At 34.4% G+C, this 23,984-nt stretch overlaps 1 protein-coding gene across 3 annotated transcripts in view; it reads right to left on the reverse strand.

Moving 5' to 3' along the window:
• LOC149844150 (uncharacterized) overlaps window positions 1-10,546 on the reverse strand; it is a 28,574-nt gene extending 18,028 nt beyond the window's left edge. For 2 of the 3 annotated variants that reach the window (XM_090000345.1, XM_090000347.1), the window contains exons 1-8: window positions 9,594-10,546; window positions 8,079-8,181; window positions 7,929-7,980; window positions 7,445-7,571; window positions 7,298-7,351; window positions 7,050-7,166; window positions 6,857-6,958; window positions 6,523-6,782 (exon numbers count right to left, since the gene is read on the reverse strand). In XM_090000345.1, the coding sequence (XP_089856471.1) occupies window positions 6,523-6,782; window positions 6,857-6,958; window positions 7,050-7,166; window positions 7,298-7,351; window positions 7,445-7,571; window positions 7,929-7,980; window positions 8,079-8,181; window positions 9,594-10,373 (1,595 nt within the window). In that variant the 5' untranslated portion in view covers window positions 10,374-10,546. The remainder of the gene's footprint in view (window positions 1-6,522; window positions 6,783-6,856; window positions 6,959-7,049; window positions 7,167-7,297; window positions 7,352-7,444; window positions 7,572-7,928; window positions 7,981-8,078; window positions 8,182-9,593) is intronic. The other variant, XM_090000346.1, reaches the window with a different exon arrangement.
• Window positions 10,547-23,984: the final 13,438 nt, after the last annotated feature.

Genomic DNA, 23,984 nt, shown 5'->3' on the forward strand with positions numbered 1-23,984 from the left:
CTATTGCTTCATCATCTCCTCTGCTCTTGGATTCTTAACTCGGAGGCCTTCCTTTCACATGACTCAACATGAAAACGCTCTTTTCAATATATGCAATAACTCAAAATTACCATGTGTCATCATCAAAAGTGCCTTAATCCTCTCTTTGTCATGCGCAAAACAATTACAACATGATTTTAGTTTGCTTCTCTCATAAGCTTCCTGAAGTTTAATGCTTAAAACAATTACTCTTGGGACATCACTGTTAAAATACATGTACTCGTACACATATATGTATATATATATAAATATATACATATATGTGTGCAATACCCAATAGGGGTATTTCTGTCATTTTGCATAGTTACATAGTTGTTTTTAGAAAACAACTATTTATTTATTTTTAGAATTAGTTTATTTTATGTTTTTTTGTTTTTTATTTCACGCAAGTGGGGGCCCAACATAGAGTCGTTGGGGCCTCCAACAGTCACAAATGTGACCGTTGGGGGCTCCCAACGTCTCTATGGGGAGCCCCTTTTGGCCTCTCCTTTTCCACTCCTCTTTGTGTAGAAATAGGGGTTGCTCCCCTTGTATTCTTTATGGCTTTTCAAGCCCTCATTCAATAAAGTTCATATATTTTTTATGTGTTGCTTCTTTGAAGGCTTCTTGTGTTGTCCCTTAGTGGACTATTTCTATATTCCCCATTGTAGGTTTGGGTTTGTCCATTCATTGGACCGTGTGAATGTATTAAGCATTCTTGTTATACCTTTCCGCATACTTTCTTACATGGTATCAGAGCTCGGTTATAATCAAGATAGTCCTTCGGTGCATCGGGAAGCATGATATTCAAAAAATCGAAAAAGTGGTGAAGTTTTTGTTACCTATTTTCTTTCTCTACGTTTTGATGAAGTGTTTGTTATCTCTTATCTCTCCTCCTACTTGGGATTACTTGGCATGTATTCTTACACTTTTCAAGTATTTAGCCCATACATTACGCATGAAAAAAACACTTGTTTTTTCTCTACCATTGAATATATATATATATATATATATATATATATATATATATATATATATATATATATATATATACACACACATATGTAGTATGTTTTGAAAGGAAATGTATAGTTTTTTCTAAAATAGTATTTTAACCATCATTGAACTTATTTAAGGAAACTAGATATATGTAGTATGTTTTGAATCTTGAAGCCTTTTTTAAAATAACTCTAATATATGTATACATATGTATATATATATAAACATGAATTATTTATTCTAGATGTTTCGTCAATCATTGTCTTATCTTAATGATTTGATAATGATGTCTTATTTTATAAAATATAAACTTGTTTTTCACACACACACACACACACACACATATATATGGTAATTGTCAAATACAATTTGTATTTCATCCTTGATAGACATGCATATTCATGTTTGAAATTCTTGATTCGTTACAAATTTAAAAATGTAAAATTTTATATAATCATTTGCATATATGCTTAAACTTGATTGAAAACATGTTTATTTTATGAGACATATGGCTTTAATTATTGCATGAGTGCTTTTTCTATGAGAATGTATGCACTTAGTCTCTCATATTGTTTCTTTTATCTATGCATATGCTTTGGTTCCTTGTTAAAACTCTCTTGTGTCATCTTTTGAAAATATGTATTTTTGTATTACAATTGATAGCATTAAGATGTTTTCAATGTTTGAGAATGGTTCTAGATTTTTCATCTCTAGATTGTCGTGAATACATTTTGATAACCGTTTTATAATGCTTTTTAAGCATTCTTTTACATAAATAAAATTGTTTATTCATGTGTGTTGTTCCTCTTTTACCATTTTTATGGGTTTTGCTTAAAGTGTCTTTTAGACCACCTTTTGCTTCATTACATGATAACTCAATGTTCTCTAAAATGTGATTGTATTGTGATAAATGATTTCATAACCTTCTTTTGGCTTCACCCCTTAGTGGGTGTGTGTACTCGCACTTTATGTGCATGTTTATTGGTTCATTATTGAACCTATTGCATTAAAAATCATCTTCTTGTGTGGGCTTCATCCCACTTTAATGAAATATTTTCTCTATTTTATGTATGCCTTTTTGAGAATGTTGTATTGTGTTCCTTAAAAGAGAGCTTTCGTGAGCTACTTCTTCTTACATGATATAGAAATTTCATATGCATTATTTGCCTAATGTTTCATGATAAGTCTTTTTTGGTATAAATTAAAGAATTGATCATGATTAAGCATAATTCGTGTTTATGCAAAATTGTTGTTATAAGGCATATTGTTGTGATTGATTATATTGGACCTTTGATTTGATTTTTCAAATAGATCCTCTTTGTAAAAACTTCTATTTGGAAAATGATTCCCTTAAGTGTTTATTGACTTTTTTAAGACATTTATATTTGTCCATCACATGTTATTTAATGCATCATTTGTTCGGTCTTATTATTGTTATATTAGAGATGTTTGTTGAGGTGAGTTATGTGCACCTCTTGTTGTGTCATTTTAGATTGTCAACTCGTAGTTTGACTCTAAAATGACTTGTTATGTGATCTCTAATTATGAGTGTGTCACTCGTTTATTTTGGCCATTGATTTTATTATGGATGCTCTTAATTATGTATACATGTGATGGATGTCTAAAGTTTGAAACCATAAGTGTTTTAAGATATATTGAAATTGATAATCTGTTAAATGTTTGTCATTACAAGTCTTAGTGCCTCAAGTGTCTTCTCCTTTTATGCCTCTTATCTAAGTGTCATCATATGTAGACAAGACATATTGTTCACACCTTTGTGTGCGTTGGTAGCCCTTCGTTGGCTTTGTTCTCTTGGTCTAGTAGCTAAACACATTTGTCTTGAGTGTCATTATATGCAGACAAGGCACGTTGATTCACACCATTGTATATGATTTTTAGTTCGTGTTGGCATTTGTGTCCTTGTTCTAGTCGTTGAGATGTATGCCCATGGTTGGCTTCCTTCACTCAATTCAAGTGTCATTTTATGTAGACAAGAGATGTATTGTCACACCTTCGTGTGTGTTTTAGCTCATGGATGGCTTGGTACTCTTGTTATAGTAGCTAAACATGCTTGATTTTGAGTGTCATTTTATGTAGACAAGAGATGTCTTTAGTCCATGTTGGCGTTTATTCTCTTGTTCTAGTCGCTGATACACTTATTTCAAGTATTATTATATATAGACAAGAGGTGTTTTATACACACCTTTGTGTGTGTCTTTGGCCTTTAATGGCATTATGTTTATGTTCTTGTTCTAGTAGCTTATACACTTGATTTATGGGTTTTAGAGGATTAATGAGGTGGTTGCTTGTAGTGGATGAACGATTGTTGAAATTTGCAAAATTTCATTATTTTCAAAGAAAAATATTTATGGATAAAATGATCATATCATTGATATGCATATTTGAAAATCAATTTTACATCTTGGCATTTAACCTATGAGGGGATTCAAATATTTTGTATATTAAGTGCTTATGTTTTTCGGTCACCTAATGAGTTTTTGCATTTGTAAATATTTGAGTGAGAAATTCCTCAATGAGTAAGGTTTTCTACTCAAAATAATATTCATTCTTGACTCTTGGGTGGATATTTTTTAATTAGATCATGTCCTTGCAAGTTCACATATGGCATTTGTTTGGCATAGAATTTCTTCTAAGATGTGAGAGAAATCATTAACTCATCTTTTGTTGATAAAATGTCTCCTTATTGTTGATTTATGTGTGAAACAATTTTTTCTTGTATGAACATTGTCTTCTTAGATATATTTCTAATACATGAATTTTTTTACTTGATCTTAATACAAATCTCATATTTTGTGTGTCTTTGTGCACTTGTGAGTGTTCTCCGTGCACACACTCCTTACTTCCAAATATTGATAAAACCCTTTGTAAGAATGCTTTTGGGAACCTTAGTGCTCACCTATTCTAAGAGATTCAATCTTTTGCATTTGTGGGTGTCCCCTCTGTACCTTTGGGTACTTTTATTCAAGTGTTCTTGGTGTGTCTTTGCACACGTATTCCTTTGTGGTGTTGGTGCTTGAAGTGCACATCTTTGAAGGCATTTGTACATGGTTCTTGGAGATATTTTTGTTCAAATGTTCTTAGTGTGGCCTTTGTGCACTTATCTTTCTTCAAGAACATAGTGTGTTTTATCAATGTTTAAGTTTAATTCGTGTTTTGCATAATACTCAATCGAAATGCATAAAATATCTTTTGAATCATTGTCCTTCTTAATCAATGTTATGGTCTATTATCCATTTTTGATATCTCTTATTTGATTAAGATACAAAGATACTTTTACTTGGAGTTCTTTTGGCTTGTTCTACATAATCTTCAAGATGGGGTGAAAGAAGCATCTATGGATTCAATCAATGAAGGTACTTGGGGATGATCACCAACAAAGACATTTTTTTAAGACTTATATTTGAAAGAATTTGCTGAGATGCCATAAAGATGGAGATTTCCCTTGAAGATTTTTGAAGAATTGGACTTCTTTCCAAGACTCCTTTTGTATTTCCAAACTTTCAGGATATTTTTTCTCGCAAAGTTTGAGGGGGGTGTTAAAATACATGTACTTGTACACATATATGTATATATATATAAATATATACATATATGTGTGCAATACCCAATAGGGGTATTTCTGTCATTTTGCATAGCTACATAGTTGTTTTTAGAAAACAACTATTTATTTATTTTTAGAATTAGTTTATTTTATGTTTTTTTATTTTTTGTTTTTTATTTCACGCAAGTGGGGGGCCCACATAGAGTCGTTGGGGCCTCCAACGGTCACAAGCTCCCAATGTCTCTATGGGGAGCCCCCTTTGGCCTCTCCTTTTCCACTACTCCTTGTGTATAAATAGGGGTTGCTCCCCTTGTATTCTTTATGGCTTTTCAAGCCCTCATTCAATAAAGTTCATATATTTTTTATGTGTTGCCTCTTTGAAGGCTTCTTGTGTTGTCCCTTAGTGGACTATTTCTATATTCCCCATTGTGGGTTTGGGTTTGTCCATTCATTGGACCGTGTGAATGCATTAAGCATTCTTGTTATACCTTTCCGCATACTTTCTTACAATCACCACTTCAAAATAGGGAACTAGATTAGAAGATAGACACGGCGTTAACTCCAGAGAATCAACAATATTAGAAAAGTTGTTGAAATCCATCCACCATCAAACAGAAATGGCATTATTTGTTTCAACCTTCAAGTTTGACAAACATTCAGAATCCACATTTGTGGCATAAGTTGGTCTACTTTTAATGTTAATATACCTACCAAACGTGAAAAATATGTGCTTCACATTAATTATGCAATAGTGAGTGCAAGAATAAAAGTGTTTCAATTAATTCACTTCACCTTACACCTTTGTTACCGCGACACATCGTTTTACTCGACGTACCCGCGTCGACACGCACCGACACGGGCGCGGGTACCCAGCGTGGTGCGGGTACACCGCAGGTCGAATAGCAAACCAGCTTTTCCTTTCGAAAATGCCTTGGTCAAACCAAGGTCAAAGGGGCAGGACCATTTTGGTCCCACCCCACCCGATACAATCACCCCCTTTCCCTCTCTCTGCTTTCCTGAAACCCTCAACACTCTCTCGCTCCTTGGTCTAGTTCTTTTTTTTTCGTTTTCATTATTTCCCCCGACATCTCTTTTTTAAAACCCTTGCCCCCTTTCCACCTTCGATTGAGCGACGAGGAGAAGGAGGGGAGAGAGAGAGAGAGAGAGAGAATGAAGGAAAACTAGAAGGGGGGAGAAAGAGAGACCAATATGTCCCTGTTCTCCTTTTCCTTCATCTTCTTCTTCTCCTCCTCCTTGCGTAGGCAATACAATTTTTTTTCTTGTGGAAGAGGTTCCACTGTGTCATTCTACTTTCCCGTGGGGATCACGAAAAGAAAATGAGTCAAAGAGAAAGAGAGCAAGAGAGAGAGAGAGAGGCGGTGGGGGTCTTTTCTCTTTTATAATAAAAAGAAAAGAAAACAATATCACAATAGCCCCTCCTCTTTTTTCAAAAATTTCATTTTAACTTCTTTTATATTCAAAATATCAAATTCCCCCACTTTTTAAAAAATGTCATTTCAACCTTCTTTTATATTCAAAATACCAAATTCTCTTCTTATATATATATATATATATAGTTGTGCCCGTCCCCATCCCCGTACCCAGGTGACATAGCTTTACGCGTGCCAATAAAAATGAGACATGAAAATATAAGCAGAAATCTAAACAGTGGAACTAGCACACAAGGTAATCACAGCAAATATTAACATGTTCAAATGGCTCATGGGCTGCACAAGCGCTTCATGTAACAAAGGCTTAAAATATGGAATTTAAGATATTGTCCTGTTTTAACAGCTTGTAATTATAGAATTCAAGAAATAAATTATCTAAAATAAAGACTCAAATTTCAAGAATGAACAAACATAAATAGGAACCATAATATAGTTTGTACAAGCCATTCAATAACAAGGAAGTTTGTGGAATTTAAACAATCTATTGCTAACCTTTCTAAAGGGCATATCTCACTCCTCTTGCAGGAAACAATGTGGAGTTGTGATTTCTCAGGATTTGGGAAAGAAGGCACAGTTGAGAGCCTAGCACTTGCAGGATTTGAGTCACTACAGACATAGCTACAATCTAATAACTCGCTTTCCATTTCGGAATCCCCTTTTCTAAGGTTTTCCTTCTGCATGGAGCCATCACTAGGCCCAACATTTTCTTCACATGTCTCTTGGCAAGCTTCCACTTGTTCCTGCAAGATAACCTGCCCCACCATCCAATAGAAAATAATTAGAGTTTTCCTATGTACATATATCCCAATGAAGTTCTCTTTTGTACCTGTATCACAACATCTGAATCCCGAACACGTGGTCGTCTCACATCTGTAGAAGGAAGCCGCTCACCAGTACCACCTTCAACTTGAATAGCTCGGCCTTTTCGCTGAACATGAAACAAATATCTATGAAAAATCATTGCCTGCTACTATAGTAAGTGTAAATAACTGAATGTGATTAATTAATTTAGACAGTACAATTTCAATCCATCTTGCATTTCTCTCAGCAGTGTCCATGAGTGAGAGGATTCTTTCTTCTCTATTAAATTTATTAAATTCACCTCGCACAGAATCAGAGTCAGCTGATCCATATGCCTGCTTAAGCACAATATTTCATATGATCTTCACATTAGTATGACATATAATAAAGGGAAAAACGAAATAAAAAAAGAGGAAGCACATAAGACATAAGCTGACATCAAGCAAACAAAATCAGCAGGTCTTACAGATTCAAAGGCAGGAATTTTTGCCTTCATTGTTGCTTGTTCTCGATATTGTTCCTGTAAAATTGGAAACCAAACACTAAGATTATAGGTTCAATTTTCTGAAACCAAATAAATGACAATCAACTACAATATAACAACTGAAATTACCAGTGATATGCAGTAATGTTTCCAACTTTCCTCATCCATGCCAAAGTTAAAGAAGTCGGTTATATCCACCCCAGAGCACCTCCAAGGCTTCTTCTCAAATGATTCAATGCCAACATCAAAAATAGTCCTGAAGAAAAATCAAGCCAATACCATTCAATAACTCACAAACAAGACAAAAAGGGGGAAAACCCCACTACATAGCAGTGATACTTTTGTCTTGTTAAAAAACCCACAAAACATAAAGTGAGGTACATGTTATGAAACAGAGGTAGTACTATGGATCTTTATTCTATAGCCCCACCAACAAACTATATTAAAAATTCTATGAGATGTCATGCCATATAAATAATCCACGGAAAGACAATGAGAAACCATTAACAGAACAGTGAACAAACATTAAAATAGAAGGATAAAAAAAGGAACTAGCATAAATATGTTCTGGCATACAAATTAATTCATTGCAATTACAAAGTGCATAACTTACTTATACCGAGGAAGGGTGAATTCGCGGCCATTTGGATCAAAAGACAAGGCGCCTGCATTTAATAATGAATGAATGAAACTTATGAACAATAATAGCTACTAACCACTGTCACCTACAACAAAAGCACCTTACCAAAGAGCGAATGCATACCTCTCCCAGTTACACTGGACATTGTTTTCATATCTACATGTCCAACTTGGTTCTGTGATTCTCTATGCCTGCTTGTGAATGCTGTGGCATGTTGTCTAACATACTACACATTGCCAATGCAATCAGGAATTACCAGCATACACGACCAAGCAGTATAGCACTTTAAATAAATGAACTTTATATAGACAAAATTAAGAAGACACTACAGGACAACCAACTTGTTTAAATCCATTCCTACTGCATTTATAAGCCTCAAGTATGCAAAGGGCCTTCACACACTTGAATGATTTTGAGATATGGACAATGTACCAAATATTTCCACAATTAAAAGATTCATTTATAGTGGGGCCAGTTTAGTTGGTGTTACTTTGAAAAAGAGATGCCTGGTGAGGTTAGGATACATACATATGCAATATGTTTGTCTGTATACACGTTGTACATGTTCAACTTTTTCCTTTCTTTAAGTCTATCAGGTGAATAACGATGACATTGGTGGCGACGATGATGACTGAGATGTATCCTATCTTTTTGTATTTGTAGATTTGAATTTTAATCAGCACCAATAAAGACTTACTTGGGAACATATGTTCACTTTTCTATCAGTTATATGTACATCTAGTAATGGTAAAGACACCAAACTGAATAATTATAAAAGCGCCTCAAATTTCATATATAATAACCTGTTATTGCACAGAATGCTAGAAATCTTTTGAATTAGAATTAGTACCAACTTTTTATATTTGTTATAACTTTTTATTCGTATGTTTAGACTACTGCTTGAACCTGCATAGGCACCTAGGCGCTGCCCATTGCCTTTACTACATAACCCACGACTTGACCAAGTCAACTCGAATTGAGCAACCTGATAAGGGATACGTAAAACACTCAACAGACTGAGCCTCAACCTTTCATTCTGTGAACCCATGAGTTTCCCATTTCATGTTAAAATATGTGATAGATGACTGTGGGTTTGGGGCAAGTTGTGTTCAGTCATTCCAATTAGAGTTGTATGACTATGGCTAGTCATTACTTAGAAGTTGCTAGTTATTAACCTCGAGTACTAAATTTAAAGCTCTAATACATGTTCCCTGAACCAGCATAACAATCAACTCACCAGATCCCTGAATAACCATGAAAGGAAATCCCAATCCACAGTTTAAGCAAGCTGAACACAGCTTGCCAACTAAGGATGTCCCTCAGGAAGTGTGACATCATTTTCTTCAAATACCATAGCAAATTATCTTTCTGACTTTCAAAATAAAGGATCTTCTCTCAAGTAACGAACCTATGGCTTATGAAAAGGCAAAGTTTCAGACTGTCATAATTTAAACCTTCATCCATTGCCTAGAATTTCAATTCTTCAACTGCGAACAATAATATAATAACAAGAATTGTATGCTTTACAACAAAAAACTAACCTCCACATTTCATGAGAACAAGAAGAACACTTTAACTTCACAATGCAATACTTTTCAAAAAATATATAGAAGTCGGTGGAATTCCAACTAACAATACCTTGAATTGCAAATATGGCGAACCGTAATACTGGCTTGAGCCCCCACAACTCGCTCCATTCTTTGTCGTCCTTACTCTTTCCGTACCACCATCGTTTCCCAGCTGCAGTCCGCCCGTCGGAGACCGAATCTCCTCGCCCCACTTCTGATCCTTACCCGACGTTTCCTCTCCCATAAGAATAACCAAATCATCATCCTCATCTTCATCATCACTTATCGCGCCTCTTCGACGGCTTGATGCAAACATAGGCATCGATCTCGAGCAACCTCCGTCGTCCTTATTTAAAACAATATGCAAATCATCCTCACTGTCACTATTTTGACTCAAGCTCGAACCCTCCACCTCCTCTCTCCTCCCATTACACACATTTCTTCCTCCACTATCGGCACTCGTTTCTCCACCACCACGCTCCACGACTACAGTTTCTTCAGTCCTTCCAACACCACCATAATAACAACTACGCCCCTCCTCATTTTCTTCGCTTTCCGCGCTCGATTTTCCGCCGTTTTCCGCATGCAAAGCACCTGGCTTCTCTTCGCCGGTCTGGGGTTCATCGAACCCATCGACTCCCCGGATACTACCATACAAAATCGACTCCTCATTGTTGAGCTCAGCATCATCGCCCCCACAACAATAGGAAGCAACACCGTGCGAGAAATCGTCTTCTTCGGCGGTCTTCTTTCCGTAAAAATGGCAGAAGTTCGCGATCGAAAAGCTGGCGGAATTCACTTCACTCGCAACATCCGCATACAGGTGCCCAAAATCATCCGGTTCCTCCATTTCCTGATCAAGATACGATGATACAATGTCTCAACATCACCGAATCATTTCAAATGAAGACGAAGAAACGGGTTGAGCTCCAAATGCAGGAAGGAAACCGTCTAGGGTTTAGCTTCCGAACCCTAATTCTGCTCGATCGTGGGGGAAGGAGGAAGGGACAACCCAACGAAGAGAGTCTTCTTCTCAGGGTTTTTTTGAGATATTTCGCGGCTTTGCATTTTATAGGGGAAAACCCTTGGTAGGCTTTCGGCCTTTCGAAGACGCGATCACGATTAACGGAAGGTTGTACGTGCGTGCGTGTGACCAGGCCGTCAGCGGGTTGGACCCGCACCGGACTCGGGTCCAACTTTGAAGCACCAGTACCTTGTCCGGGTCCCGGTCCTACAGGACGCATAGGTACTCGATGTCAACGGGTCGGATGTAACCCGACATCAGACCTGAATCCAAGTCCGATTAGTCGGTAGCCAAATCAGGATCCAATTATAAATCGGATTCGGGTTCGGTATTGAGTCTTTCATTGAAACCTGACTCGAATCTACTTAAAATCTAAATCCAACTAAAACCCAACCCTCGATTAAGTGTAAATATCGAGTTTTAAGCTACTCGTCCAGATTAGGATTTAACTTTTTCCATCAGAATTCGATTTGGTTTTTTTTTTTTACCTGAATTCAACCAGTTGATATCCCTACTCATAGGCAAAACCAAATCTACATATATATATATATATATATATATATATATATATATATATATGCATATTTGCTATGATCGTTTGTATCTAAACTAGTTGATGCAAGTTGGTTTGACTCAATTAGCATTTACCATGGTTAATTTGACGAGAATAAGCACTTGGATTGTGTTTTGAATGAAGAATTATGTTCTTATAAGTTATTTTTTAAGCGCTTATGCCAGTCAATTTTTGGACTGCCCGAAGAACTCATCGGCATATTGGAACCCAGCGATCCAAATGTCAATCTAAACAAAACAGGCCATATATCATATCTACTTGCTTGAAGTCTAAGAAGATATGCCATAATTGGATGATTCAACTTATGGTGAAGTCTAAGAAGAAAAAAAATGAAAATTGATTGTATGGTAAAATCTCTATAATTTTTGTTATTTTTTCGATGTCCAAAATTGCAAATACTCAACCTCGTTAGGACCCTTCGCAATTGTGAATTGATGGGTTATTGTGATAAAATTATACCGCTCATCGGCTAGTGCAAACTCTCACTTAAATCAAGAATCACACATTTTCTTATGCGGTCCTTACGAACTCACGTAAATTTATTTGCAAACATTAAGTGAATTTGAAACCACTTAAATCGCAAATATCATACTTATTCGCATAAACTTCATGAATTCGCATAAACATATGTGCGAACCTCCGGTTAGACTAAACGTCACAACATTGCAAATATCCATAATAAATATTTACAACTTTATTACATATTTACAAGTTTTCTTATTATTTATGGAGTTCGCAAATCATATATAAACTCATTTTTGTACCAAGGGTTTCATACTGCAAAGAACTTTCCTAAAGAACCCCTCTTCATTGTTCCTCTCTCCTTGCATCGATTCCAATGAAAATCGTTGAATCATATGTAAAATATTTGTGATAATGAAAAATGTTACATAAAATATTTGCGAAAGTCAATAAATTTTTGCAAATATTATATGTGGACTTCCTTCTTTTCATATTTGCTATTTTTTATAGTTATTTTATGCGGACATTCTCATTACAATAAAAATCCACTCATACATATAAATTCATTCAAATGACATTATAAACAATATCAATGAGTTAAAGTGTTGACCTTCCACACAAATTTACAAAATAAACACATGAAGTAATTGTTGAGGATATTGCCAATTATTTGATTGTAGCTCCTCGATGACCTTATTTGTGTTCTCGAGTAGGCCAACCTGACTCTATATCATATCCTTCATCATGTGATTTTCTTAAAGTGTAAGAGTCAACTCTGCTTTCAATCCACTTAAGGTCCTTTTATGTTTTATCCCAACTTTCTCATGCTCTTGAAAAGCCTTATTTGTAGGGAAAAAACATGCAACCTGCTAGGCATCTATAAAATTATCAGTGGTTGCACGTACCATGGACAACAAGTTAATGTCTTCACCATCTTTATGTCAGTCTTCAAGTTCAAAGAGGAATATTGTGGGGTAATCCTTTGTCTGATCATTTGTGAAAAGTGCGACAAAATTGCTAATTGCGAAGACGTTCTGTCACAAAGATGTACAATGACGGATTAGCGATAGACTAGTGACGGATATCATCCATCGCCAATACACATTTTTCTTATAGTGCTAATCATGCTTATAATACAAGTTATACTACGTATAGAAAAATAAAGAACCGAAGGTGAGCAGGTTGGAGACCACAATTTGAATCAACAGTTAAAGATGTGCTTACAAAAAAAAAATATCATTGATGGTTCAACCATGATGAAGTGCCGCCTATGAATAGTTGCCGAAGGGAAGCAGATTGATGACCATAACGAACCCTAGTTTATATGAAAAATAGCCTTGAGGGTGCGAACAATGAGTTTATCTATGATCCGCAAACTCTGCAAAAAATAATAAACATCACATAATATGTCATAAGTTCGCAAATATTTAAGTACGATATTTGCAATATTGCGATGTTCAGTTGAACTAAAGTAAAGGTTCACACATATGTTTATGTGAATGCATGAAGTATATGTAAATAAGTATGATATTTACAATTTTAATGGTTTTAGTCTAACCGGAGGTTCACACAATATTTATGTGAATTCGTGAAGTATATTGAATAAATAGGATATTTATGATTTTAGTGGTTTTAGTCTAACCAGAGATTCACACATATATTCATGTAAATTCGTGAAGTATATGTTAATAAGTAGGATATTTGTGATTTCAGTAGTTTCAATCTAACCAGAGGTTCGCACATATATTTATGCAAATTCATAAAGTATATGCGAATAAGTAGGATATTTGTGATTTTAGTGGTTTAAGTTTCACTGAATTTTTGCAAATAAATTTATGCAAGTTTGTGAGGTCTGCATAAGAAAATGTATGATTCTGGATTTAAGTGAGAGTTTGCACTAGCCGACAAGCGATGCAATTTTATTGCAATAACGTGTCAATTGATAATTGTGAAGAGTAAAAGGGTCTTAACAAGGTTGTATATTTGCATTTTTGGACATCGGAAGTAATTATAGGGTTTTTAAAGAAACATATCAAATTTGTCGTATACAGTCATTTTTTGAGGGGAAAAAAAACAAAAAGGCCATGAAAATCTCATTTCACAATCTAGTTCACATATTTGAGTTAACACATTCTATTGGTCATATATATATATATATATATATATATATATATATATATATATATATATATAAAGGGGACTGTCAAACAAAAAAAAAGTCCAAAATCTACAACCGATGATGGATGGTGTTCCTTCTCTAATGATCAAGTTTTTCATTGCATATTGGATTTTTATCATTCATTTAGTAAGCGATGTGTTTTAGATTTTGAATTTTTGATATTTAGTTGCATTTTTATTGTAAAGTTTTAAATGCATTGTGAGGTGTGGAATTATAATATATAGAAAAACATGTCTAAATGTCATAAAGTCTTTGTATAAAATATATTTCTTACTAAATAAGTTATAAAGAATAAATATTTAAGGTATGGTCGATGAAATGCTCAAATATTAAAGAATGAGAGTTGTCTGATCATCATCATCATCTGCTGTAGATTTTGGACCTTTCTTTGGTTGGATGGTCCCCCTTCTCTCTCTCTCTCTCTCTCTCTCTCTATCTATATATATATATATATATGTGTGTGTGTGTGTGTGTGTGTGTGTGTCTTTTTGCACTTATTTAATAAACCTTTTACTTTCAAAAACAATTTGGAAGTTGTGAACTTTTACTGTTTCACATCACTTTTTTCTTCACTTAATTATTGCAATTTGTTTATTTTTTTCGTTTGTTGTCCGGACTAAGTTGTAAAGTAGCCACTTAGCTCATTAACTAGACATAATTTTGTGTGGTTTTGCTTTTAATGATATTATGGTTACTAAGTTTATTAATCAAGCATGTCTATCCAATGATGCATCTTAGAATAGACACTCCAAATAAAACTTACATATTAAAATTAATGAATCACTAGATTCAACATAAAACTAGTAAATAAATCCAAACCAAGCTCAAACTTGCAACATGCTTGAACTCAATATATTTGTTCTAGAATAATCAAGGCTGAACTTGATGTTTCTTAACAAAGAAAGCCGGAAAAGAATAGAGCTCAATTCTACTCAGTCCGTTTAGAGTGTACACAAAGATGCCCAATAGTCAGTGGTGCTCCAGCATCACATGAAGTTCATGTTTGGTAACGTATCATCAAATTTGGACTCGTGCAAACGAGAGAATAATCTTATTGGAATGGCTAAACAATCGGAAAGAGTGGCGATAAACTGACTCTCATTTGCCTTTAAAATTGAGTTGTATTCTCATTTACATGATAATCAGAATTGCAAGGGGGTTCTTGAGATTCTAATTCATATGACTCAGAAATAAATTTTGATTTGGAGTCGCATGTGACCCAGCAAAACAAAAGCGCCTAAAGAGATAAGGAGGGTCAAATAGGAGCAATCTGCCATACACGCACCCACATAGGCCATATAACACGAGAGGATGATAGCAAAGGTAATCGAGAAGGGGCTGTTTGCAAAGTTACTTTTTTTTTTAAAGGGAAGCTGGGCTAGGCAGACTCCGACCAGATATCTCTTAAGTCGCATGTGACATAGTGATTCGAACCTGGGCCTTTAATTTGGCACAAGACTTCACTTATCACATAGGATACCACCTTGGTGGTAAAGCTATAGGTGCTAGTAAAGGTAATCAAGAAAAGGTTATTTGTGAAGTTAAACAAGAAGTTGTTGGTTGCAAAATTACACAAGAAGCAGTCGAAAGCGATATACAAGAAACATGTATAAGCGATGTACATGAAAAACAATTGATGAATGAAATGATGAGAATCTTGTAGATAATGTGCAACTATCTCGCACATTTATATATTGAGCTCACTCTTTTGGAGAACATCTCACTGTCCCAAACAATTAACGATGAGACGATCACTATAGAGGATATAGAACCACGTGGACAAATCAGTGCTAATGATCTTCATCACAGAAGGTTAAATGATACTCAACCTTAAAATGTAGATGACAAATCTAGGTAAAAGTAGTTGAACTTTCTAATTTATGCTTGAGCTTGAGGTGTTATATTTTACGTTAATTTTGAAAGTTAAAAATACAAGAATGTTGCAAGCATGACACAAAGTAAATAATACAACAAATTTTGATTTAGTTTTGTGGTTACACCTAATTTGCTGTCACCGCTGGAGGTCACATTGTGGCATGGATGACAAAAAACATAGGCTCATAGGAGGATTTATCTAGAGGGGCACCTTGGCATCCTAAGACGAACAACAATTAGAGGTCCAAGTGTGGGCTATTTTGTTTGCTGACATTAATGCTAGATGGGTGGTATCTAGCATAAACAACACATAAAGCGTCATTCTGAGGTGAGTTTTTGAAATTTGTAAGGGGCGTCTCAAAATCAAAATATTTCTTTTATTTAAGTTTTTCTTTTAACGATCAGATCACAAATACGTAAGGTAAAATGACATAAAGGAGACGATTTTATACTCTCTGATCATGCATAAGTTTTGCATTTTATTCATACTATTTTAAGCAAGATCCAGTAAAAAATATGATTAAAAACTCATTCTTATCAATGTTTTTGAGAAATTGCTTTGAAATTGAAAATATAGGCAAAACAACATATTTTAAGCTCTTTCCTATGTTTTTCAGACTTTTAATTAGTTTAGAATTTCTGTTATTCATAGTTTAATTAGTTTAGGAGTCTCAAATGGTACTTTACTTTATTTAGAAGTGTCTTTTTCTAAAACAAGTTTCTTTCTAAAACACTGCATATTTGAAATTTTAAAAAATTAATTAGCTTTTTAGAAAAATCGTGTGGCACCCTAATTTTAGAGTATAAAATAGACTTTTTAAGAAGAGAAGCACATTTTTGCCTTTTGAGAAAACACAGGCCTCTTCTCTTCTCTTCCCCCTCCTTCTTGTTCCCAATCGGTTTTCCCTCGATCTCTTCCTTTTTTTCCTGTTTTTGTTTCGCTTCCAACCTTTCTCTGGCACCGGTTCTTCTTATCTCATCTCGACGGAGGTATGTGCAGCTCAAAAGTATGACCACTTTTTTCTTCTCAACCCCTTCATCGAAAACAGATCGTGAGGTACGTTTCTTCTCCCCTGTCTCTTTGTAGTTTCGTAGTTATATTTATTTTATTTCCTTCGCAGAATACATACATCATATCATTGCATATATTTTCGTTTATTCATAGTATATTCATTGCATATAGTTTAATTGAGTTTCATTTTTATCATCTGAAAATATAAAAATAAAAAAATAAAATAGCTTAATTTAGTTTAGCAGATTTTCTTGATTTTCGCGTAGAATAATATTATTTTATTTTAAATCAATAGATTTAGTATAGAGTAATTGTTATGTTTTAGTGAGTTGTAATTCAGTTTATATTAGATCTAGATCAGATTTAGTTTAGATTAAGTTTTTTTTTTATTTTTGATATTAAGTAGATTTAATCTATTTATATTTTTGAAATAGCCGATTTAAGAATAGTTAGTTATTTTGTTTATTTATAAATTCTAGTTCACGTTAATGTTGTCCATCAGATTAGGATGGTAGTTAGTTCATGTCATTAGATTAAATTAGATTAATTATTTAGTAATTAGTTTGTTTAGATAGATTAATTAAAATAGTTCAACCATTTTTTTTTTGTTATCTATTATCGTTTTAGCATAGCTAGGTTATTTTCATTCAATCATGTTTTGCTGTGGTTTAATATTAGTCTACTTCAGATATTAATATTTAGTCTTATTTTGATTCACGTTAGTTACTTATTAGTCCAGTTTTGTTGAATCTTGCATAGTTTAGATTAAACTAGCATAGCCGATTTATTACTTCTTATTTAATTTGGTGATTAAGTTGGTTAGCTTAGATAGCTTAGGTTGATTTCATTTTGCTACAGATTTGTTGTTAAATTCCGTACAGTTGAGTAAAATAGGTTGGTTGTTAAATAATATTCTTGTTAGTTAGTTAGATTATTTCTCTTTAAATCTTGAATTCTTACATAATCGATTAGGTTGTTTTCGTGTTTTCCTGTTTCTAGTCTAGGTAGTTTTAGTTAATGGTTATTGTGTTCTAGCTGTTATTAGTAGATTTTGAAGTTAGTTTCAGCATGTTTAACTAGTTATCAAATTTATTTGCTAGTTGGTCAGACGTTTCTTGTTAGTTGGATTGATTAATTGTTTTTAAATTCTTGACTTCATTCAGTGAATACTTTCTCGTTTCTTGAATTAGATTAATTGATTCTTGTTATCTCAGCTAGTATTCTTTTGATTAGTTTAGATTATATAGTATAGTTCGTTTTATTCCAGATTTTATTAATTATTTTGTTTAGATTTCCATACAGCAACTTGTTAAATTAGTTATTTTGTTTGTTAGTTAATTAACAATTTTTTTTATTAGTTAGTTTTGCTATTTTGTTATTTAGTGCTTTAGTTTGTTACATGTTAGTTCATATTTGTTACACGTAGTTAGTTTGTTATTAATGGTTAGATTCTTGTTTTTGTGATTTTTCTTTAAAGTAACATTAATTTTTTGTAGTTTTTTTGTGTTTTATTTTTGTTTTGCAATTGTGTTTTGCAGGGAAGCGATTGATTATGTGGTGAGCCCTCAAACGAGTTCCTGAAGAGCCCTCTGAGGTCTCCAAAAGGTTTCCTCAAAAGGTCTGCTAGAGCTCCCAACAATAAGCAAACGAATATCAAATAAAGCAAAGGCATCAAAAGAGACTAGAAGCTCAAGCATTGAAGATCATTTTATTTTATTTTTAGTTTAAGATTTATTCTCTTATTTATTATGGGTTTATAATAAAGCCACTTAACTAATTATTATTTGTTTAAGCCCTCCAAATAGGGCCACACTTTTAGTTAATTAATTCTTTTATTTTTCAAGGCAATAAAGAGTAGATTTCTATGGAATACAAAGTTTTGTCCCGTTCCCTGAGTTCGACCCGGATCTCACCCTAGTGTGAGCTAGTTTTTATTATTTGGTGTCTGGCTTTCATAAATTATTTTATTCAAAAATATCTTTTAAAAATCTATTTCGTAAAACTTACACCAAATTTTTGGCGTTGTTGCTGGGGAACAACGATAGAAATACAAGTATTCACGTTATTGCTCATTATGTATTCTTGTTTTACTTAGGATTGCTAGTTTCCTTTTTGTTACTTATTTAGGGCTGCTAGTTTATTTTTCTACTTATTACTTACGATTATTACTTTATTTCAGTACTTGGGATTGTAGAACCACGTGCTTGTGAACTCTAGAGACCAGTTTACTATTCCTGCACAACCCACCTATTAAGCTACCCCTAGGAGGTGTATGTGCACGATTGGTACCTTGCTCATAGTCAGTTTTTCATAAAATATTTGTTTGGGTGCAAGTGTGTGGTATGGGTTTACTGTTTTCTTTCCATATTTTATTTTACCCGCATCGTGGTTTGTTGTGGTTTCATCACGCTGCATGTTAGGTAGGTAGAAAGCCCTACTTTAGGACAGTTGCTACACCAGTCTACCTTAAGGTGTATGCAATGGCGTCGCTCGCTTGACCCCGAGCTTGTTGAGTCTATTGAGGACCTCAAGTCTATTATTAGGAGAGTCTGTCAATCCGGCCTCATGCTTGAGAATCAACAATTGACCCGTCCCTTGAGAAAATATTTCATTCACAATAAATATACTCATGCCTTCTGCATCGCTAGACCCGTTGTAGGAGCACCACAGTTCGAGATCAAGGCTAATATAATTCAAATATTATCATCTTTTTATGGCCTTAACAACGAAGACCCCTACCGTCATCTCGATGAGTTCCTTAAGATCTGCTCTACGGTGTAGACCAATAATTTTTGAAATGACGTGTTTAGGTTAACATTGTTTCTATTCTCTCTCAAAGACAAAGCCAAGCTAGCATCCAGAGATTCAAAGTTCGGAAGCAAAGTTGGATCCCAATCCAACTCTCCAGACCCGATCCGGACATCGCTACCTGAGGTGATCCACACGTGTGCAGGATGTCCCTTGTCCTAGTGGATCGACAGTTTAGTCGATGTTCATCATGCTCCTTTGCAAGATGCTTCAATTTCATTGCATCTTCATAAAATCATATTTTTTGGATATTTTGCCTACAGACTTCATTTCATGTAATCTTTTTTTTTTAGGAGCTGGATTCTATGGATCCGAATAGTTCTGGTGCTTTGTAGGATTCTTTTGTGGCACTAAAGGGTGTATGAGGAACGCGGGTAGCTTTTATTTTTCGTGATTGCATTTTTCTAATGTGTTTTTGTGCAGGATCCAATTCGCTGCATGATCTGGATCTTGATCTTGATCCATTTCAATGGAGCCCTAGTTGGCGCCATTTGGAGTGGACCATTTTGGACATAATTCAAATCTCAGCCTTGACTGGTCCAAGTCAATATGGTTGTTGGTCCCTTAAAGGCCCTTGGCCAAAAATAGCCATTCAAAACTCATTTTTTGAAACAAGGCTTGGGAAGGCCATACCATCTTTATGGTGGCTCTTCCCCAAGCTCCAAGCTCCTTAAGTGTGGAGGTCGACCAAGGTGGAGGGGGTTGCTTCACCATTTAAAAATTATTTGCTGGTGTGGCTGGTTCTAGAAAGGAAAACATCTCTGATTGAGAGAAGATTCAGAGTTCACTTTGGTGTGGAAGGTGATCTTGAGAAGATCGACCCTGACGTTGTTGTGAAAGCTTGAGATTTGTGGTTGCTGGCCCTCAAAGTGGTTGTTCAACCTGCTGTCAAAAATCTCCATTGGTGTTGGTTGCTTCCCAGTGACATCCCATTATTGTCATCCGGATAAAAAAAGAATCGTTGGTTCATTTGTGTTTGTCTTTTGCTTCATTGTCATTCTCCTATGTTTTCTTGTTGATTGTTGCTTGTAAGTTGTAAGTAGATTATTTGTTGATATTTGAATGAATGTTTTGAAGTATTTATGTTACTAAGTGATTCTATTATTTTAGGTGTGATATTGTTTAATTCATTTTCTATTAAGAAACAAGATTGCCTATTTTGAGTTGTCTGGGATGACTCTGAAGAATCGACTCTATTGACCTCGATATTGGTCAGTTTCTGACATTCTTTAGCTTCTCAGAAATCTAAGACGTTCATCTACAACTTTGTAGTTGAGGCCATTGCGTAAATCGGCCTTCTATACCCTTGAACAATGCTGATAAGGTTTCAGACACACAGGATTCCACTGCCACCTGTCTGTTACAGAACACACCTAGTGGTGTTCTATATTTTTCAATTATCTTGAGATTTCCTGCATGAAAAATTAATTTGTTTGATTATGTGGAAAGCTAGGACATAGCTCTAAACCTTTTATGTTCAAAGTTGTGGCTGAATCATCGTCTAGATGTCTCAAAAAATCCCAATTTTATCTGATACGGTTGAAAGTTATTAATTTAAGGCATGTATTAATCTCTTGATTTCAATTTTATGCTTTCCAAATTTCATGATATTTCCTACATGATTTATGAATCTGAGACTTGAATTAGACAGTTGACATACTGTTAAACCTAATTTCTATTCTGAGTTTCATTTGATTCGTACGTTTACAATCCTGAAAGTCGTGTTGACATGAATGAAAATTTTTTAGAGTTCAAAATTTTGTAGAGACTCGTAAAAAACTCAGAAAAATCCAAATTTTAGCTCATTGAAAATATCTAGATCTGACCTACGTTTTCTCTGTTGGTGGCTTCTGAAATTCTACTAGAGGGGGGGGGGGGTGAATAGTGAAATATGAAATAGATCGATAAAATAAAAATTAAAGGCAATAAGACACAACACAGAAAACACAAGATTTATACTGGTTCAGTCGAGTTACTGACCTACATCCAGTCCCCAAGCAAAACACTTGAGCCTTTCACTATAACATCCGTGTTACGGGATAAATAGTACAACACCTTCTTTCCCAGAGGTCTACTTCTCTCAACAGAGAAGAAAACACCCTCTTTCACAGAGGTCTACTTCTCTCAACAGAAAAGGGATACAACAGAAAACAAAAAGTTACAATACTTTCTTATAGAACCTTCAGAATGATATGAATGCACGAATGAAGATTCTCATAATGTTCTTTTCTTTTCACACACAGTTGATTCTTTTGTCAAAGAGCTTTTCTTGACTTTTTCTCTTTCTTTTCTCTTTCTTTTTCTAAGCTCTTTTTTTCGAATATTGAACAGGAGTTTTTCTCTTTGTAAGCTCACACGTCATGTGAAATACTATTTTGTTTGTATATATATAGTCTTAAGAAAATAGTTGTTGCATTTTTGAAATGATTGTCCTTTTGGGATATGAGGTGTCAGGTCATTTCAAAAACAACTTTGTGTGAAATGATATGTGTACTATATTGCTTTTTCAAAAAGTCTCCTTTCCATAAGTGTAGCATTTAGGGTACACTATTCGTTTTTGTATTTTAAATGAGATATAATTTATAATGGGTCTTTTCTCATAATAAATGTTTTGTAGTACATTGAACGTTGGAGTGTAATCTATCATGTAATTTTGTCTTTACTCAATTTAATGATTTGTAGTATATTAATATTTTTGTTACAAATCGTCACTTCTTTAGTTAAATGCATGTAAGTACAATAAATGCTTTGTTAAGTACTTTATTTATAAATGGTCATTTCTCAAATGCTTTTTGAGATGACATTTAATGTTTACAGAAAGAATGATGACTTTAAATAAGTCAACATTCTTGAGTGTGAATTTTATTATTAAATAAATGGTCATTTCTCAAATGCTTTTTAAGATGGCATTTAATGTTTACAGAAAGAATGATGGCTTTAAGTGTAAGTCGACATTCTTGAGTGTATATTAAATAAATAAAAGATCTTTTCCAAATTTAATTGTCTTGTTTAAACAATAAGTAGTTTTTGTATATAAAACAATATTTGTCAATTCAAAATAAACGATTATGTATTATGAGTTAATTCATTTTGTCTTTTTCTTTCATACTTGAAATCATTAGCTTTTATATCTTTTCAAATTGTCTTTTTCATAAATGCTTGTAAGAAAGTACAATGATTTGTTTTAAAAAGATATTTTTGAAATATCGTATCCTTTTATGAAAGCTTTGCTTTTTGTAAATAGATGGCTTGTATGATATTTAAAGCATGTAATATGAAATATGCAATATGCATGCTTCTGAAGGTTCTGTTACATATGACTCTAAAGAAGAAAAAAGTCTTCATCTTGAAGTAGCCGATCTTCTTAGACAATCTTTATGAGAGTATGGCCCATCAAGCTTTTTCTTTAGAGAGTATGATTGTATCAACTAGTTGTACTTGATCAGGTTGTCTCCATTCTTCTTAGGGGAAATAACCTTGCATCAAATACTCGTTAAATGCATGACAAATCATATCCAGTCATAATATAACATTTTCATGAAGGCATATCATCATATCATATTAAAGCATGTATGACAACATATCATATTATGTATCATCAAAACATAGTTTCTCAACAACTTCTACAAACTCTATTGTCTGAAGGATCAAAAATTCATTCGAACACACTGCCAGCAGAGTCCAGAAGTCTGTCATAGACTTGTCTGTCTGTCCCAGTCCTGAGTCTGTGGAATGGACACCTCTGATATGAATCTAGTGATTTAAGATTTGCTGGAAAGGCGTGTGAGTTGCGCACAACTTTTCTTTGAACCACCTTTGTAGAAACTGAGTGCACAGATTCCAAAAAAACCTATTTTCTTGAGTCCTGTTCGGACTCATTTCTGTGAAAAGCTTTCACACGTGTTAAGATCTGTTTGGATCGTGGATCGGTGTTCACCGAGTCCACATCATAAGCACTAGTTGAAGGCCTTAGATACGGTTCAAATTATTACTTGGAAACACATATAGTGAGAATTTCTCAAGAAATGCTTTTCAATTGATAAGATGAACGAGTCTCAAAAATCCATCACGAGCTTTTCTCAGATTGAGAGAGAAAAATTTCATGAGACTTGGGAGAGGATGAAAGATCTTCTTCGGAAGTGCCCCACCACCAAGTGCCTCGTTGGCAACTAGTGCAGTACTTTTATGATGGCTGAATCATCGCCTAGAAAAGAGCCTTCTCTGATGCTCTTACGATAGCCTTAGGTATAGATCAATGAATTTGTCTTCGTCCCTCCGATCAACTATCAAAATATCTCCCTGTTCACCGATGACGATATTTGAACAGAGGGCTCACATCCTCGACAGATTCTGGCGGTTCGAATATCTATGATGCTGACTGTTTGATGACATCCTAGAAGGGAAAAATGATCCAAAGAAGAGGGGAGCAAACTGCCTTTCAAATGCATGTAATCTAATCATAAACTCGTATATGCAGAGGAGAATTCGTTCAACTTCAAAAATCAAAAGGAATCACAAACACTATTC

This window comes from Nuphar pumila, chromosome 3 (assembly GCF_984573655.1).
Source record: "Nuphar pumila chromosome 3, dmNupPumi1.hap1.1, whole genome shotgun sequence".
Taxonomy (NCBI): Eukaryota; Viridiplantae; Streptophyta; class Magnoliopsida; order Nymphaeales; family Nymphaeaceae; genus Nuphar; species Nuphar pumila.